This window comes from Sander lucioperca, chromosome 9 (genome assembly GCF_008315115.2).
Source record: "Sander lucioperca isolate FBNREF2018 chromosome 9, SLUC_FBN_1.2, whole genome shotgun sequence".
NCBI lineage: Eukaryota > Metazoa > Chordata > Actinopteri > Perciformes > Percidae > Sander > Sander lucioperca.
In genome coordinates this window covers 29,419,127-29,438,088 of record NC_050181.1, presented here as the reverse complement: position 1 = coordinate 29,438,088, position 18,962 = coordinate 29,419,127, and the positions used below count along the sequence as shown (strand labels likewise).

At 38.7% G+C, this 18,962-nt stretch overlaps 3 protein-coding genes across 3 annotated transcripts in view; 1 reads left to right on the top strand and 2 right to left on the bottom strand.

The window, feature by feature from the left end:
* Positions 1–3,184: 3,184 nt before the first annotated feature.
* On the bottom strand, positions 3,185–5,949 carry LOC116042386. Its single transcript, XM_031288564.1, has 5 exons — positions 5,895–5,949; positions 5,062–5,757; positions 4,828–4,944; positions 3,835–3,878; positions 3,185–3,431 (listed from the first exon to the last, which is right to left on the bottom strand). The coding sequence occupies exons 1-5, from the start codon at positions 5,947–5,949 to the stop codon at positions 3,309–3,311; spliced, it is 1,035 nt and encodes a 344-aa protein (XP_031144424.1). The 3' UTR covers positions 3,185–3,308.
* A 1,818-nt stretch (positions 5,950–7,767) lies between these two features.
* LOC116042338 lies at positions 7,768–10,134 on the bottom strand. The gene is made up of 5 exons (XM_031288492.2): positions 9,941–10,134; positions 9,128–9,826; positions 8,894–9,013; positions 8,780–8,823; positions 7,768–8,644 (listed from the first exon to the last, which is right to left on the bottom strand). Exons 1-5 carry the CDS (start codon positions 9,981–9,983, stop codon positions 8,519–8,521), a joined length of 1,032 nt encoding a protein of 343 aa, XP_031144352.1. The 5' UTR covers positions 9,984–10,134; the 3' UTR covers positions 7,768–8,518.
* LOC116042337 (prostaglandin D2 receptor 2) overlaps positions 7,875–18,962 on the top strand; it is a 53,362-nt gene continuing 42,274 nt past the window's right edge. Inside the window, exon 1 of the mRNA XM_031288490.1 lies at positions 7,875–7,946. The gene's annotated coding sequence lies outside the window, so the exon portion shown is untranslated. The remainder of the gene's footprint in view (positions 7,947–18,962) is intronic.

Below are 18,962 nucleotides of genomic sequence, written 5' to 3'. Positions count from 1 at the left end.
CTGTACTTAGGCACAATGGAGCTAGGAGTTAAATGCTAATACATTGTGGTTTAGCTTCGTTTTTGACACAGCGCTCCAAACTGTTCTGGGAGATCGTGGTTTAGAGACACTTCACGGAAACCCTTTAATTGAAGCATTTTCGGATTTGACCTGTTGTGTAATTTCATTGGCCCGTCCCTTGACCCAGATAAGCCATGGCCCTCCGGTTTTAACCAGGCTGGCTACATGTGCAGAGTACAGAGTGGTTGGCGAGACGTTTGGGGTCAGCAAGACCAAAATGTGTTTACGGTGTGTGCAATGCCATATGAACGAGGATGATGCAAAGGTGTATATATACCTACCTGGAGTGTAAGAGGCGCATAAGATCTTGCTGCGTAACTATAGAGCGCACTTTGTGCCGCAGGTGTATGGCGCAATAGACGGGACTCGAGTCCCGATTAGATCCCCTGCTGAAGGCTGCAGGGATTTTGTCAATTGAAAGGGCTGGCTATCAATCGTACTACAGGATGTATTAGGCGATCGTTGCATCATAAGGGACATTTGCGTCGGCACTGCCGGCAGTACGCATTGGCCACACAGTCTTCACCACTTCTGACCCGTACAGGTGCGTCTGTTTAACCATACAATGACCTAAAACTTAATCGCAATTCATTATTTATTCGGCAAATAACGTTTCCATCAGCGTTTATTGCATAAGCCGTACATCGATCAAGAGAAAAGCCGATGAGACCGAACATATAAACTTTGAGTCGATATTCATTATATATATATATATATATATATATATATATATATATATATATATATATATATATATATTTCCATAATAAGGCATTTTTCATTCAATATCACTTAATTCGCATAAAAACGTGTGGATGGAAACATAGCTACTGACATCTCTAGACTAAAAATATTTTCTCCACAGTGGTTTTTGTTGTTGCATAAAAGTAGCTAATGTTGCTTATGACATTACATTAGTATGTAAATTGTTTCAGCTACTTCTCCCAAGAAATATGTGATTTCTTTAGGAGGACATGATGAGCAGTATAGGCTTGAAGGAAAGTGCCACTCCCTAAGCAAGGCTAAGCTTGAGGGTTTTATACAGTACAACATTTGCACTGCACTCTAAATGTAAGAGACAATAATATTGTACTGTTTAATGTTAGAGTTGTTGTGTACAGTATTTATAATTTCATCAAAGCCTGTTTAAGCATTTTGACATTGATTTATTAATATAATCTACTAGAATAGTTTGGGCTTTAGAGTTATACTGCGTGGCTGCTGTGCATGAAGACACTGCAGAGACTCTCTGTTTAAAACCACAAAGACAAAGAGAGCAAAGGGTCCCAGAGAAGTACGTGACCAAAGCGTATTGAAAGCTAATCTTTGACTGCCTACCACACCGGGGCTAAAAGAAAATACTTACATCTCTTTTAAAACAAGCATGTCTATGTACAATTTGCCCCATGACATCATCTCATATTCCAGTGTACTCAGTGTACCAGTGTCAAGGTTTGAATTATGCCCAGGAAATGAGATAACTATGACAAAGCTTCCCCTAGTCAGTCGGGGGTATTAAAAAGACTGGTTTCTCAGTTGTGTTGATGATACCATAAATGGAAGGCATGTGTTGCTACAACTGTCCGTCCGTCGTAAATACCATGCTGACTTTGACATAACAGGAAGTTTGGTACAGAGCACTGGTTGATGTTTACAAATGAATATATTACTTTGATTTCTAAAATATATCTCTGCTCCTTTCAAAATAGTCTTGGGCATTACAGTAATACTGTGTGGCTGTTGTGCATGAAGACACTGCAGAGACTTCCTGTTTGAAACCAAAAAGACAAAGAGAGCAGAGGGTCCTAGAAGAGTGCACGACCAACGTATATTAAGAGCATAACTTTGACTGCCGACCACACGGAGGCTAAAAAAAGATGCTTACATCTCTGGGTTTGTGATGTGCAATCAGCACATTCACAGTAAACCTGTGAAGGAGGGGACTACAGATGAAAAATAGCCTTTTGGCTAATTCTGGCATTTTTAACGCTTGTATAATCTTGTGTTTTATTAATTAGCACTGCTCCCTACTCAAAATAAATTGAATTAAATTAAAGGAATAATCAATACACTTAGGGCTGGCACTCACAGATTAGTTTGTGCCGTCTTGTTGTGACCTGCATTTAGAAGACCGACTCTTGACGTTTCTGAGCAGGCTACCACACCTAAAAGGAGACATGTTTGGTGTTTGCCGTACTGATTGTGTCCCACTGACGCTGAGATAGTGTTGCCGAGAGATTGGTATGCTTATGTAACCACAGAAAGGAACTAGTGTGTGTGAAGGAGGAAACATTACACACAGTGGCCTTCATGCTTTAGCAGCCGGTACTTTATATCCATTTTACAGGCATGCAAACTCTCTCTCTCTCTCTCTCTCTCTCTCTCTCTCTCTCTCTCTCTCTCTCTCTCTCTCTCTCTCTCTCTCTCTCTCTCTTTATTGGCATGACAAGACATTGCTTGTGTTGCCAAATTCAGATAACATAAATAAAAGGAAATTACCAAATAACTGGCACAACATAAACTATAACATGAACACTGATAAAGGCATGAGGAGTACAATGGTACCTCAAAATCCTTACACAACTTATCACATAGTTACAACTTTCTCACAATTTAAATCTAATATTTACAGGAATTTATCTATCTAGGTGGGTGTTCAGGTGTATTTGTGGTGGTTTTACTCCTCTGTGCTGTTTCCGTGGTCATCTCCTAATTCTTGGCAGGAGGCGACATATAAGCTGCTATGATACAGCAGTTTAAATTCTTGCCTAAACACACATTCTAGTTTGTCCCTGTCTGAAAGTGTCTCAAATTCTTTACAATGACTTTTAAATTTTGGCAAGAAGATTTGTCTAGTTGGTTTGTATTTGTCACATTAGAGCAGAAAGTGCTGCTCCCTCTCTCTCTGAGCAGAGGGAGCAGAGTCACTCTCTCTCTCTCTCTCTCTCTCTCTCTCTCTCTCTCTCTCTCTCTCTCTCTCTCTCTCTCTCTCTCTCGTACCTGAGCTCACAGTGGCCACAGACATCAGTTTTTTGTGGGCGTGTGTTTGTTCATTGTTGTCAACAATATAGTAAGAGTGGAAATATGGCACCTAGATCACATCAGAGAGACACAACTGTAGCTGAAGGAACCTGTTTAATTGGTGCTTTGTGAGTTAAATCTTTACATTCAGAATATGGAGGGAATATCTGACTGAATTGTCACTTTTAGTAACACAAACACAAAGAACACATGAAACATATCCAGCTCTACTGCCTCACACTGGAGTACACACATTCACTCCAGGTGTCGTCTGTCTGCTGCCTCGTTGATCTGTTGGCCTTGTTCTCCCTGAAAGCAACATAATGGAGGTTGTCTGCATCTTGGCAACCCTGGCAATGAAATATAAAAGGGTTAATTTCCATATTAGTATACGTCTCATGACTAATATATAAAAAATACACGGTCAAATTCAAATCACTCTATAAGCCCTGCAAAAATGTATGTCTTACATTGTTTTTTTAATTTAGGTTGTGTCAGAGAGGTGGTTTTTTTTAGATTTCAAGTTGTGGACGAAATAACAGAAACAGCCCCCCTGAAATAATGCAGCACCAACTTCAGTCTTGCACAATGGCCACTGCTTTACAATCGTCAATCAATCCTCACAAGGGTTTGCGGTACTTATTGCATTATATTGAACTGGATATTGTACAGGTGTTGTTCTTTTGTGTTCACCACAAGCTCGGTTTTCTCGCGTTTAAAAATATGTTACGGTTATAGTTTGAAAATACTCACCTCTGCATTGGGAGCCGAGGCAGCGGAGGATCTAGCTTGAGAGTCTGGTTGTAAGAAAAAATGACAAAAGCCGTCTTCAAAACCCACCATGCTTGTGCTGAACAGACCAATTATTTTTTACTAAGTTGGATCGTTTGAATATAGGTCTAGACTTGCTTCATTTTCCATGATTCATTTTACTATAAATCCATATCCATGATTCCTAAATGAACAAGTAAGATGTCTTCATTAAATCCCATGAAAGTCATTGATTGTCCGACAGTTACTCTTGTCTTAATTTAGATTACTTAACAGATTCAATGACTCAATGAGTGACTGGGATTCAATGAGGATACTGGTCACTCATTCAATCCATACTCACTTTTAATATCTCAGCCTGGTACAATGCCTTCGCTATCCAACACAAAACAAAACTTGCACGAATAGTATTAATAATAAATTGAATTTGTATAGCGCTTTTTCGTGGACTCAAAGTCACTAGTAAATCAGGCCTGAAAGATAATTTGCTCCCCAAAACCCCCCTAACAGAACTTCACACCCTGTCATTACTCAGGAAAGCAACTATAATCACATAGGATCCCACCCACTCTTCACCCATCCTTTCAGTTACTGCCATCAGGTCAACGCTACAGAGTCCCATTTGCAGGGAAAAACATATATTAAAAACTCCTTCATCCCCACTGCCATCACCACACTGAATAGCCATACATAGACAGCATCAAACAGCTCCATTCAAGCTTCTTCTTGCACTGTTTTAGCATGTTGCACATGTTTTACAGTCAATGTTATTAAACTCTTTCTATATGTATCTTTATGTTCTTGTATGTATTTTAGGTCATTTGAGCCTGCCCTGTCAAAGACAAATTTCTGTCACTTGTGATGGACAATAAAGTTTTTCTTATCTTAAATCATATCAACTAATTTAGTTCTTTTCTGCTCTTAAATATCACGTACATTGAACAGACAGACTGAAGGAATAACAGTTTAGCCTACCTGTGCATTGGCAGCTGTTTGTCTTGTACAGTGTGTAAACCAAGGAAACAACCAGGATGGTGGTGAATGCCAAAGCTCCACTCAAGATATACACCAAGACAATAGATTCGTCATCATCTGCAGATGAACATTAGGAAACAGAGCTTTCAGTTTTTTTTCCCCCTAGCAAATTTGATTAGAAAGTATCCATCACTATTTAAGAAATAAGATGATCTTTGCTAGCAAGTAACCTACATTTAAACTCCAGCTTAGTCCCGTTTCCAAACAGAATGTGTCCACATGAGGCAACAGCACAGTAGTAGGTCCCAGCATGAGGAAGATTCAGACTCTTCATCGGTAGCTTGTAGACACAGGTGTGTGTTTGTGTGTTGGGTTTAAACTCACACTGATCATTCCTTCCTCCATGGGTGTAAATTAGTCCTGGCTGAGATTCCTCCGACTTCTTGAACCAGTAAACACTGTGTTCTCCATCACAGGTCCCAGTGTGTACTGTACAGTTCAGAGTCACAGAGCCTCCTGGCTGGATGCTCTCAGATGCTGACTGATGGACCGTAGCTGGGACCTTCAAACCTGAACCTTTTACGTGGATTATAGTGCCCTCGGTGAATTCATACACGTATGAATAGCCACTTACGCAGTAATAAGTAGCTGAGTCTGAAATCTGCACGTCTGAGATCTTCAAGTGATTTCTACCATTGGTAGTTTCCACTTCAAAGCGTGGATCGTTTTTAAATTCATCATTCAAAGATGCATTTTTGTCATGCTTATAGAATTTAGACACCAGCTGTGGTGTCTGTCCCATAGTTTGTTTGTACCAGTAAAACATCACCGCTACACTATCATCTCCGTAGAAGCATTCCAATGTCAGGTCTTCACCGACGCTAAGTGATGCAAAACGTAAAGATGATACTTTAAGAGCTGTCGTATCCGCTGAGGAGAATATGAAGACCAAGCATTTTGACAATTAACTTTATACCATGACTGGGAGCATAGTGCAGTGCGCAAAAAAGTAATATTTTACAATAAACAAAAAGTGACACAGTGCACTTGCAGAATATACAACTTACCCATTCTCCCCAAGAGCAGACATGACACATACAAAGCAAACATCGGAGGCGTCATTTCGTTTATGTTGCCGCTGTCACTTGACAGAATCTCTTTATGTTCTGGACTTTTTGAAGACAAGACTGTTTTTGATTGGCCAATCAGAGATGAGTCTGAAAGATCACATGCTCCGTGTCCCCTACAGTGTGGAGTTTGGTCTTTGAGAAAGAATTTTCATGGAAATCTAAACAGAATTTGGAAAGATTTGGCATGTAATCAGGACTTATTTAAGACATTTTACATTCTAAATGTTATTGCTAGGGGCCTTAAACCATTTAGCAGTGTTGAATGCACAACATTAGAAGACTCTGAAATGTCTCTTAATACAACACTGTAGAAAAAGGTTGTGGCTTAAAGTGAGTAAGTTGTGAAGAGGAGGGACTCAGACCGTAGACACTCATATTAAACACCTCCTCATGACCGTCCATTACGGTTTTGTACTGTATATCTAAACCTGTGAAGGAGGGGACTACAGATGAAAAATAGCCTTTTGGCTAATTCTGGCATTTTTAACTCCTGTATAATCTTGTGTTTTATGAATTAGCACTGCTCCCTTCTCAAAATAAACTGAATTGAATTAAAGGAATAATCAATACACTTAGGGCTGGCACTCACAGATCAGTTTGTGCCGTCTTGTTGTGACCTACATTTAGAAGACCGACTCTGACTTTTCTGAGCAGGCTACCACACCATAAAGGAGTTAGACATGTTTGGTGTTTGCTGTACCGATTGTATCAAACGGACGTTGCTGAGAGATTGGTATGCTTATGTAACCACAGAAAGGAGCCAGTGTGTGTGAAGGAGGAAACATTACACACAGTGGCCTTCACACCTTAGCAGCCGGTACTTTATATCCATTTTACAGGCATGCAAACTCTCTCTCTCTCTCTCTCTCTCTCTCTCTCTCTCTCTCTCTCTCTCTCTCTCTCTCTCTCTCTCTCTCTCTCTGTCTCTTTATTGGCATGACAAGACATTGCTTGTCTGACTTTAGAAGACACATATTGCATTTGTGTGCGTTAACTCCCTGGCTCCAGGTTAATAAATCCAATCATGTTAGACAACACACACTGATCAGAGTGTTTTTATTCATCACTTAAAATTTGTGATGTTACAAAAGACACATTTTGTATCAAAAATAGAAGGGTTGTCTTGATCTGACTCCCTGATAGTAGCATGTTTATAATGTATATACATATATATATATATTTTTAAAGATTATTTTTTGGGGCATGTTAGGCCTTTATTTTCATAGGACAGATGAAGACATGAAAGGGGAGAGAGAGGTGGAATGACATGCTGCAAAGGGCCGCAGGGTGGAGTCGAACCCGCGGCCGCTGCGTTGAGAAGTAAACCTCTATATATAGGCGCATGCTGTACAAGGTAGCTACCCAGGCACCCAAGCGTGTTTACAATATTGAATTGTTCAAACATTTTTTAGCATTGGTAGATGCAGAAGATATGTAGGGACTTACTAGGAGTGAATAAAATGATTGAAAATACCAGTTTGGCACGTGAAACAATAGATACTGAAAGATGTGCCATATACAGAGTAAATAGGGATATATTTGCAATCTCATCCTTCACCATTGATAATGCTTTTTAATCATTGATCGTTGCACATACAGTAATGTTCATAATGCTGACAGTAATATCATATATTTCAAGGCATTTCATGAAAGATTTTCTATTATTTGCAGCCATATTAACCAGCCCTTTGGAATAGTGTTTGATGATAATTGTACCATTGGATAAATATTACTGTATGTTGTTTTCTGTGTGACTTGGTGGACTTTATCAATGAGAACAACAACGTTGACGTGTCTTTAAGGTGAGTTTCCTAGAAAATCATATCTTTGGGTTATGTTTCGACATACAGTAAGAGTTTTAGGGAACTGAAATTGTGAAACTTCCGTTACTGATGACTAAAACACTATTTGGATCCACTGAATGGAAAGCTTCACTCAGACCAGTCTTTGCACAAGATAAGACATAAATCTGGACTGCAAGAGTTGTAGGTATGTAAACCTTCTTTCACCTCACTAAGTCTATTGTTCTTCAGTTCATTTCAATGAGAAAATACTGCCTGCTTTTACTTGTTCTTATGCACAGCGAGCTTTCTGCATCTAAGACATAAGACTTGTTTTGCAAGTTCAATGAGATAGGGTTCACTGTCTGAGGTGTAACACGCTGTGGCCTGGAAGCTACAGGCCGGTCTTCCTGTGTAAACGCTCTGCTAGGACTTGTGTTTCCACTAATGGAAACTTGCACTCTGTAGTTCACACCACCTTCACCACAGGAGTGAAAGGTAAACGGTGAGAACCGGCTATAGATTTAAGGTGCAACCTGTGCTTACGTTTCTGGCAAAAGAATGTATTAATAGATCGTAGTAGGGGATTTTCATGAGCGTGCTTTGTCTCTATCTGTATTCAGTATATATTAGAAGATATTTGAAATGAAACACATTTCACAAAAACATTTTTATTGTATTTCAACATTGTATTGTACATTTAGTCATGTGAAGTGTCTTGCAAAGTATTGACATGAAAGAGATATCATTTGTTGAAGTGGTTGAATGTAATGTCCTACTTTACTCTTTCCTGCTCTTTATTCTTGAGTATACACAAACACTCTCCGCGTTGTCCTCTCGGCGGTGTCGATCTCTGGTTGTTTTCAGGCCCAGAGCAGCATAATGGAGAACGTCTGCATCTTGGTTCTGGTAATGACAAAACAACTAATTATGTGAGAAATATAGTATTAAAAGAACAAATAAAATAGCTGTTATTAGAGTCTCCCGTAGTGATTCTATATGTATAAATTTAGGCTTTTATTATACAGTTATTTCACCTACCATGGCGTCAGAAGCTGCGGGACATGCCGGATGAGTGACAGATCCTGCAAATCAAAATACATGAATGATCGGGTCAATAAAACATGTTAGATACTTTTACTCTGAAAGTCTTACCTTTGCAGACAGAGCATGACTTCTTTTTCAACTTGTACATGATGAAAGCCAAGACAAGGAGCACGATAATGGACACTGCCAATGCCACAATCAGGCTATAAACCAAGAGAAGGGAGACTCCTAAGATCAAGAAAAGAGAAAACGTATGCCAATTATTATATATAATTAATATAATTGAATGGGTATTTTTAACGTGCGCAGGATGGAAAAATACATTAGTTTTTAATCACCTACCTTCAATCTCCACTCTCGTTCCACTTCCAAACACAATATCCCCGCAGGAGGCCAGAGCACAGTAGTACATCCCGACATCGGTGAAGCTCACGGACTTTAAAGCAAGGTTTGAAGTGCAGCTCATGTTAGACTCTTCATTGGAGAGCTGTTTACACTGTCCCGCACTGTGATACATGACTGCAGACTGAGCCACACCATGTCTGAACCAGTAGAGGCTCTGATTCCCTGCACATGCTCCAGCGTTCACCGTACAGCTCAAATTCACAGAGTCTCCCAAGTGGAGTGGCTCCATTGCTGGCTGATGGACCACAGCTTGGATGATGGGCTGTGGTGTTTTGACATGAAGGAAAGCTCCATGTCCGAATTCGATTGCGTTGAATTCTAAAATCCCACAGTAATATGTTGCCGAATCCGACATGCGAAGATTTTTAATTATGAGATGGTTGGTGCCTTCTTCACTTTGTGCTAAGACCTTAAACCTTTCTTTATACGCAGGGAAGATGGAAGCTTCGGTACTTTGCTTCATCCGAGATGATATGATAAGAGGTTTGCCTTCCAAGCTTTGCTGGTACCAAGAGAGAAAAGTTACAGCATCATCCCGACAAAAGCATTTTAAAGTCACATTCTCCCCAACTTTAGCTGTTATGACTCCACTGTCCTGAGTTATACCTGAGGTCTTGTTAACAGCTGACACCACACCTGCACAGAAGGAAATGCATGAAATATTATTTCTGCTTTTAAAACCTCATCCCTCTCACTCCAAATTATATTCATGCACATACAAACAGTGAAAAACGTGTGTAAACTACTTACAGTTTTCACTGAGAAGCACAAGAAAAATGTAAAGTGGCATCATCGTTGAAGCTCTGCAGTCTGTATCCTGTGTGTTGACGGACGCACCCAACTCTTATAGGAGACGAAGGCTGGTTGTGATTGGCTAAGCTGACTGGCTTGGTTTACAGTCAGACTTGCGATTTGTTCTTTTGCATAAGATGAGTCTGATCAGAGTAATTGAGGTTGATTTGAGTCTTTGGTACAGGACACCATTGTTGTAGGTGTGACAACATGTATTTGTACCATGAAAAGGAAATCCTCAAGTCCATTTTTGAATGGAGGAGTCAAGGTTGGTGCATGTCAGTGTTTGTTCTCCACAATATGCACAGTGCTTAGAAGGGATTTTTTTTTCAATTTGGAAAAACATGCTGTGTTTTTCAGTCATGACATTCTGTTTGTTGGATTTAGATGTACTTATATGATTATTCATGGTATTACTTGTGTTAGATAATGTGTTTTTGGGGATGTGTGTGGCTAAGTGAGTTCAAAGAGAATGTGTGGGATAGATGTAGAAAGGAAAACAGAAATCAGGTCAAGTGGTTTAACCCGTTTCACTTCACTTTAAAGTTTCCAGTTAACTTCCAGGTTGGTCTTTTCTATGCGACTTCCAAATTGTAATTCCCATCATGCCAGTGACGCCCCTCAGGTCAGATGTGGTATTTATTCCAATATTTCTCCATAATGGGACACCGCCTGTCGGATCACGATTGTTTTGTGGCTCGTTTCCTATCACCTACTGGCTTTACCTCTGTGAGTTGACTCTAAAAGTAGTTATGAGCGCTCGGACAAAGTGACAAAAAGCATGGTTCAGTTCACAATGTTCTAAATGTTTATTGAGAAACACAAGAATATATTTTCTAACAATCACTCCATTCACTTTGATGACGTGAGCGTAGATGGATAAGAAATCCATTTCAGAGAAAGGGAGGGTTGATTGAATTTAGGTATATGCAGATAAATGTTCAGGAAGGAAATTGATGATACAAGTTTGTACGATGCCAATTAAAACTGACGAGAGAGGCTTTGTTCAGAATTTTCACAGGATGAAATGTAACACATTCACAACACCATCCCATGCACACATCATCAGATATCTTCCGTTTAGAGGAAACTACATGTGTGTTTTTGTTCTTTGGTGTTTCTGATTGTGAATTGCATCTCATTTAATGTTGCATCACTGCCTTTTATTGCCCAATGTTTTGTTTTTACTCATCGACGATGTGTAATTGTATGTTATAGATAGCCCTCAATGCCAAGTGCAGCGTCAGAAAACACCTGCTTGTAGGTAGAAGGAGAAAAAAGGTTGAGAACCAAGGGAAGAAGTGGGAGGTAGCATGTCAAATCTCAAATTTACTTCTATTATATCCTACTTGTGTATAAATGTACATCTACCTGATCCTGTGTTCAGTATGCTTCCCATTAGCTTCTGCCACACGTGTCAAAAAGATTCATGGAGGAAAAATACCTCAAGGTTCCTCAACGTTAATGGATACAGATATAGACCGTATGGTAGTTCATTCTGTAAGGTGGGAAATATGTACCAGAATGGCCTACTGCCTCTATAAATGTGGTTAAAAGTAGGATAGCTCATTTTGTCAGGTAGGAACTATCTATTAGAATGGCCTACCTCCTCTATAAATGTCGTTAAAAGTAGGGTAGACCATTCTGACAGGAAAGAAATATCTATCAGAATGGACTACTTCCTCTATAAATTGAGTTAAAAATAGGGTAGCCTAGCTCATTCTGTCAGGAGGGGAATATCTATCATAATGGCCAAAAGTAGTGGTCAAAAGTAGGGTAGCCCATGCTCACAGATAGGACATATATATTAGAATGACTTACTTCCTTTGTAAATGTGGTTAAATGTAGGCTAGATCATTCTATCAGGTGAGAAACATCTTTCAGCATGACCAACCTCTATACATGTGGTTGAAAGTAGGGTAGCTCATTCTGACATGAAGGAAATATCTATCAAAATGGAGTATTTCCTCTATAAAGTCTGTGTGGTTAAAAGTAAGGTAGCTCATTCTATCAGGTGAGAAACATCTATCACAATGACCTACCTCCTCTATAAATGTAGTTAAAAGAAGTGGAGTCTATTGTGTCAGGTAGGAAATAAATATCTATCAGAACAACCTACTTCCTCCATACATGGTTAAAAGAAGTGTAGTCTATTCTGTCAAGTAGACAATATTTATCAGATTGGACTACTTCCTCTATAAAGTACATGTGGTTAAAAGTAATGTATCTCATTGGATCAGGTAGGAAATATTTATAATCATGGCCTACCTCCTCTATGAATGTGGTAAAAAGTAGGGTTGGGCATTCTGTCAGGTAGGAAATATCTATCAGAATGGCATACTTCCTCCACACATGTGGTTAAAAGAAGTGTAGTCTATTCTGTCAGGTAGGAAATGTGGTGATGGCGCAGTGGATATGACACATTCCTTTGGTGTGGGAGATCAGGGTTCGATTCCACAGCGATATATCAACCAATGTGTCCCTGAGCAAGACATTTAACCCATTGTTGCTCCAGAGGCGTGCAACCTCTGACATAATAGCAATTGTAATTACTATTATAAAGTACATGTGGTTAAAAGTAATGGATCTCATTGTGTCAGGTAGGAAATATTTATAATAATGGCCTACCTCCTCTATGAATGTGATAAAAAGTAAAAAGTAGGGTTTGGCATTCTGTCTGGTAGGAAATACAGTATCTGTCACAAACACACTCCAACAGAAACTTAAGCTCCTGAACAATAATACACACAGAAACTCATGTGTATACAATTGTGTAGGAGCTTGATATTCTATTGGAGTGAGAAAAAAATGGTGTGATTGTTGTTTTTGCGTCGCTTTATAGCTAATTTCGTATTTTTCTATCTTAATTCCGTCAGCCTCTACTTTGCAGATTTAACAGACTTTACCAAGCAGAAGCAGGCTACTGCGTCTGCTTCAAATATGTCTTTTGATGTTTGTGGTCTGTATGTACATGCTGTAAGAAAACTGCGGTGAAAGCTCTTCAGTTGTTGACTCAGAAGAGACGAGGCACTACTGACCAACACTCTTCTCAGTTGAACCTGTGTTTCCTGAGTCGTGCAAAGTGACAGAGCGAAGGCCTATTGTTCACTGTTTCTCAAACGAGTCAAGCTGAAATGGAAAATAGATCCACCCATTCTTGTTTTCTTGATGAGAATATGAGTCAGACCATGTGGCAAACAATGAAAAGCAGAACCAGTGGTGTATGTTAGAAGCCTTTATACTTTATAACAAAGGTGGAACTGCTTTATTGAGAGATTTTTTTACTGTGGTTTTGGCAAGTTGGGCAAATGGCTGCTTGTCAAACTCTACTCTGTTATGTCTTCAATGCCATTTTAATGTAATTTGGAGCTTAGTGCTTAAAATTGTCATGTATGTTGTGCTGAACTTCCAAAAAAACTCGAGGGTGGATGATCCTTTTAGCTTGGGTCATTGGCTGATGAAGTTTGACTTCCTATAGAAAGAGCTCTTTTATCATTCAGTTCGGCTAACCCCGAGCTTTTCTTTTCTCTAGTCAAACGTTTTCACACGTTCTGTCCTGCATTTTGTAGGCCCAATACATTTCACCAGTGGAAGAAGCTTGTCGTTTTTTCCTTCTTGTAGGACAGGGAACCAGCAGACCCACACAGAGCTGCAGCAAGAAGGGTTTCGAATTCAGAAAGCAGTTGTTTGGAGCTGGTTTTGTGAAATAGTAGTTCATAGTAACTTTGCTGAACTGAATCGGTCAATTTGACCATAAAAATAAAATCTCATAATGGATTGACCAACTTAATCACATTTTCTTTTTCATTACCAGACTGTCCCACATTCAAACTGTACATTATTTCAAACTCCTATACCAGTGTAGTGCCAGTTGATTGCTTTGAATCAACTTTTTGACACCTGTAAGGTTTTTCAGAGATCATATTTTAGATTTCATGCTGTCTTCAGGCTTTTTCAGACTTTTCTATTGAGAGTCAGTGGGGTCAAAGAGATGTTAATCAAGTCTCAGTCCATCAATTTTCATTCATATACTGTACAAATAATATCTTGATAGTGGTTTTGCACCAGAATATGGACATGATTTCAACAGTAGGGGTACATTTAATGCTAGTTGTTCTTTTTCTGTATTCAATTTGTTTGTAACTGTTGAAAATAGGTCAGAAACCCTGTGAGCTGGCTACCAGAGCACATCCTTGGGCAGCGCATACATTGTGTGGCAATACTGGATTTTTTTCTTTTCTTTTTCCACTGACTACTTTTGGCATTTCGAAGTAAAGCAGGCCAGTTAGGGACAGATATACTTCCTCTATACGTCTGAACTGTTAAACACAAAGAACAACAACTTTTGAGTGGTTTACAGTATTTTTTGATTTTGCTATTTACAACTTTAATGTGTTTATCTTTACATTTATCCTATATATATATATATATATATATATATATATATATATATACTGTATATGTATATATATATATATACTGTATATATATATATATATATATATATATATATATATATATATATATATATATATATATATATATATATATATATATACTGTATATACTGTATATACATACATATATCAAACAGAAACATGAAGGCAACCTTTAGCTGGAGTTAAAGATGTGGTTGCATAGAAGAGAAAGTAAAGCCTGGCCCCACATAACCTTGTCATAATGCTCCTCCTTCCTCTGCTGTGACTGCTTCAAAATCAGCTTCAAAGGCCTTTTTATCACTATTTTCTTTTGTTTATATGACTATGACTTTATGTATTGGCTTTAAACCTGTTAATTTACTTAATTTTCAAAACTGTATGCATGACAATGAGAAGTGAAAAAGCAGAGGCGTTGTTGTGAAGCGACTGGAACAAACAAACAGCATAAAGTGAGACCACAGAGACATCCTGACAACAAAACCACTTGAACTAGATCTGAGCGAGCTTGACCAGAGCGGGAACTCAGAAGCGAGAAGTCTTTTTTTTTTTTTTTTCCTTCTCATTCGTCAGTCGACTGCAGGACTTGAAAACACATCAATGTCTTTATGGTTGTTTGACAGCAACAAGTCAAAAGTTGGACAAAACAGCAAACCTTCATTGTTATTACTCTTTGTTGAAGGAGGGATGGGAAAAGCACATTTGTGAAAGTGAACACCATAAATAAATAAATTATACACATACAGTACATATATGCATGTATGTATGTATGTATACACTGTGTATATATGTACTGTATATATACATTGTATATATGTATACATACTGTATGTATACATGTGTGTATATTTGTGTGTGTGTGTATGTATATATATATGTGTATATATATATATATATATATATATATATATATATATATATATATATATATATATATATATATATATATATATATCTATATATATATATATGGGATAGTAATACATAGTTTAAATGATTAAAAGCTGACCTAGTTATTAAGGAAATCTGAATTTACATAATTTCAAAATAAATGTATTTTGACCAAACTTGGTGCCGACGGTGGTCCTGGGCTTTGAAAACAGTGTAGATGTGAGTTATGTATGTCAGTCAACCACAACAATACCTCCAAACATGTCACACTGAACAAACAGGACACACCTCACATTGTGTCTTTGAAATGTTCAAACTGTCTGCACCGTCTCTGTGGTGTGTTCACTTAAAATAACATCAAACTCTCCAAACTAAGCAACCTGGCGGTCACAGGAACATGTAAGCGTTGTGTGATCAGTTAAGCAACATGTGCTGAGTTCAAGGGAGAAAGAACACATCATGATGTAGCACTTGTGTGAGCTACTGTTGGTGGACTGCTTCTCCCTACTGACCAAAAGCTCAACTGCACACAGCTAACTGAACAGAAGCCTGATGCTAAATTTAAAGGGGCATTCCACCGAGTTTACATATGAAGTTTGGTTAACTTCAGAGAACTAGTGACTCTGGAGCTTTCCGATTTAAAAAAAACAACAAAAAAAACCTGATGTCAGCAGAGTTGCATGATGTGAAATGTAGGATCCATTGTTTTTGGAGGTGAACCTAAAGGGATTAAAAGTCGCAGTGTCACTGGTGGAATGTATCCAGTACCTAAGTACAAATCTGAGGTACTTGTACTTCACTTGAGTCTTTTTTCTTTGCATGCCACTTTCTACTTCTACTCCGCTACATTTCAGAGAGAAATATTGTAATTTTTACTTCACTACATTAATTTGACAGCTTTAGTTACTTTACAAATTAAGAGTTTTGCACAAAACACATGTAGTTTATAAAATACAATTTATAAGTTTTTTTTGTTTAAATAAATTGAACTACCCAACAATACCACACCCTACAAGTCCAGCTGAAATGTATTTATTCATTTATTTGGTTTTTTGACAGGGACAGTGCTCATTAATCAACAGCAAAGTAACTGTAAATGAGCCGGAGTCAGCTCAGCAGGCTAATTTTCATCTGTTGTCCCTGGCCAGTTTTAAAATGGCAACCTAAAAAAATAAAAATACAATAAAATGACTTAATGTGGTCAGCACGTAAAAGCAACATACACAGACCAACATTCAAACAGGCACAATGCACAACAACAAGTAACAAACACAACTCATCAGACAGCAAGCAACAAAACAAGACAAATCTGCAGACCAGCAGCAAAAGTCAACAGGCAGTCAGCAGTCTAATGTGGACATATCTGATTATCAATGAGCCAATTCTTCAATCATTTATTCATTAAATGATAAGCCGATTAAACACTTAGTTGATTGACAGAACTGTTTTGATCGTTTCCAGTTTCTAAAATGTGAGGATTTGAGAACTTTTACTTTTAACACTTAAAGTACATTTTCCTGATGATACATACTTTTACTTAAGTTTAATTTTTAATGCAGGTCTTTTGCTTGTATCAGAGTTGTTTTTTTTGTTGTTTTTTTACAGTGTGATATTAGTACTTTTACTTACAGGAAGTAAAGGATCTGAATACTTTTTCCACCAATGTGCAGTATCTCAGCCTCTGCTCTTTTAATTTTGATAATTATTTATGTCTCTTGTGAGTACCCTGACTTTATAAAAGTGCAACCCTAAATTGTTGGAACACAACATGACATCATGACGTCGCGTAAACATACACGCCAGGTTCCTAAAGCCAAGTGGCGTGTTATCTGTACGCATTTTGAGCTATCCGCGTGTATGTCTACGCTGTATACAGCGTACGGCAGTCTGCAACGTCACAGCGTAAACATACATGCCACGTGGCACTTTCTAAAGCCACGTGGCGTGTTATCGCGAGGCTACGGTTGGGTTTAGTAAACGTCACACGCATGTTGGGTTTAGAAAAAGAAGAACCGGTTGGGATTAGGAAAAGAAGAACGGGGTTGGGTTTAGGAAACGTGACACGCGGGTTGGGTTTAGGTAAAGAAGAACGGGGTTGGGTTCAGGAAAAGAACAAACGTGGAAAGGAAACATCACACGCAGGAGACGACAGAAACGTGACACGCGGGACACGATCCCCGGTCTCCTGGGTGAAAGTCCTGTGTTTGACCCATCCTCCCCCCCGACCAACCTCCCTACGCGGATTTTCGCCCTTTCATACTACTCGCTACGGCGTCAATTCACACGCAATCTCAAGGTAATGTAAGTCAATGGAGGCCAAACGGCGTTCATACACACGCTAAAAAGTGAGTATGCGTCTTGATAACACGCCAAAAATGGCATACGAATTGACGTGTCATACATACACCACTTCATGAGATCAGTCTATGGAACACATTCCGAGATGTAAATGTAGACTTTGATAAAAAAAAAACCACCTAAAGTCAGGGCTGGACTGGGACAAAAAATCATCCCTGGCATTTTTGGCCCAGGCGGCCCACACCCACCGTTATTGATCAGACACATTCCCTGCAGACAGCCCTCTTAAAATATGCGTGCATTCTATGATATGAGTTGCCTAGTGTTCTGCATTCATGTGATAGTTTTGGATCCTTTAACAAGGGTCTCAAGACTTATCTGTTGATCTTACACTTGAATAATTAATTCATTCTTAGAGTTAGGGTTTGTATATATATGGTATTTTTATTTTAATTTTATTATTGATATTTGATATTGTATTGCCTTATTGTTGTTATTACTATTTTGCTTAATACTGGCATAGCAACTTTTAAAAACAGTTTACTGTTAATTTTAACTATTGTAAGATTCATATATAGTATAGGATCAGGAATGAGTTGCAGTGTTAGCATTAATGCTTACTCCACTGATCAACAGTCAACAGTCAGGTGAAACAAGGACAGAATAGGCTAGCTAAACACTACAATAGTTAAAATGGTACTGGCATTCCACAAAGCACATTTGGCTTTGCAATGCTACTGAATAACATTAGCTAATTAAGCAATTCAAGGAACACTGATGCTTGTATCAACACTGATTTTATAGATCACACAGACTTTTCAGCTACCCAACAGGCCAACTACTAGCATTTTCAATGTGAGCTTAAGCAGTTAGGTTAACTGACAGCCACTAACTTAACTACAGCCAAACTGCTTGTTGTCGTTATGACGTGAGGCGCACATTAATACACACACACACACACACACACACACACACACACACACACACACACAGCCTCCCTTCCTGAGAGTCCCTGTTAATTTGCCTACTCCTTACCATGTTGTCAACTACTCTCTCTTCCATCATTTCCTCACTCGCTCCCATGGTCCTGTCATGGTCACTCTCCTCCTCCTCTGCTTCTTCCCTGTCATGATGTTATTTCTGTGTCTCTGTAAAGCCTACTTCAGGTAATGCTGATGTTGAAGCAGCTACTACAGCCCCAAACATGTCAGAAATGTTGGCACATTTTGAGGCATCCACCTGTAGATTCTTAATCTTTTCTCCCGTAATTTCTCTGCACCTCCCTTGCGCCATTTTAACATGGATGCTAAACGTCCAGCATAAGCATAATTACATAATATTACAGGTCGTGTCTC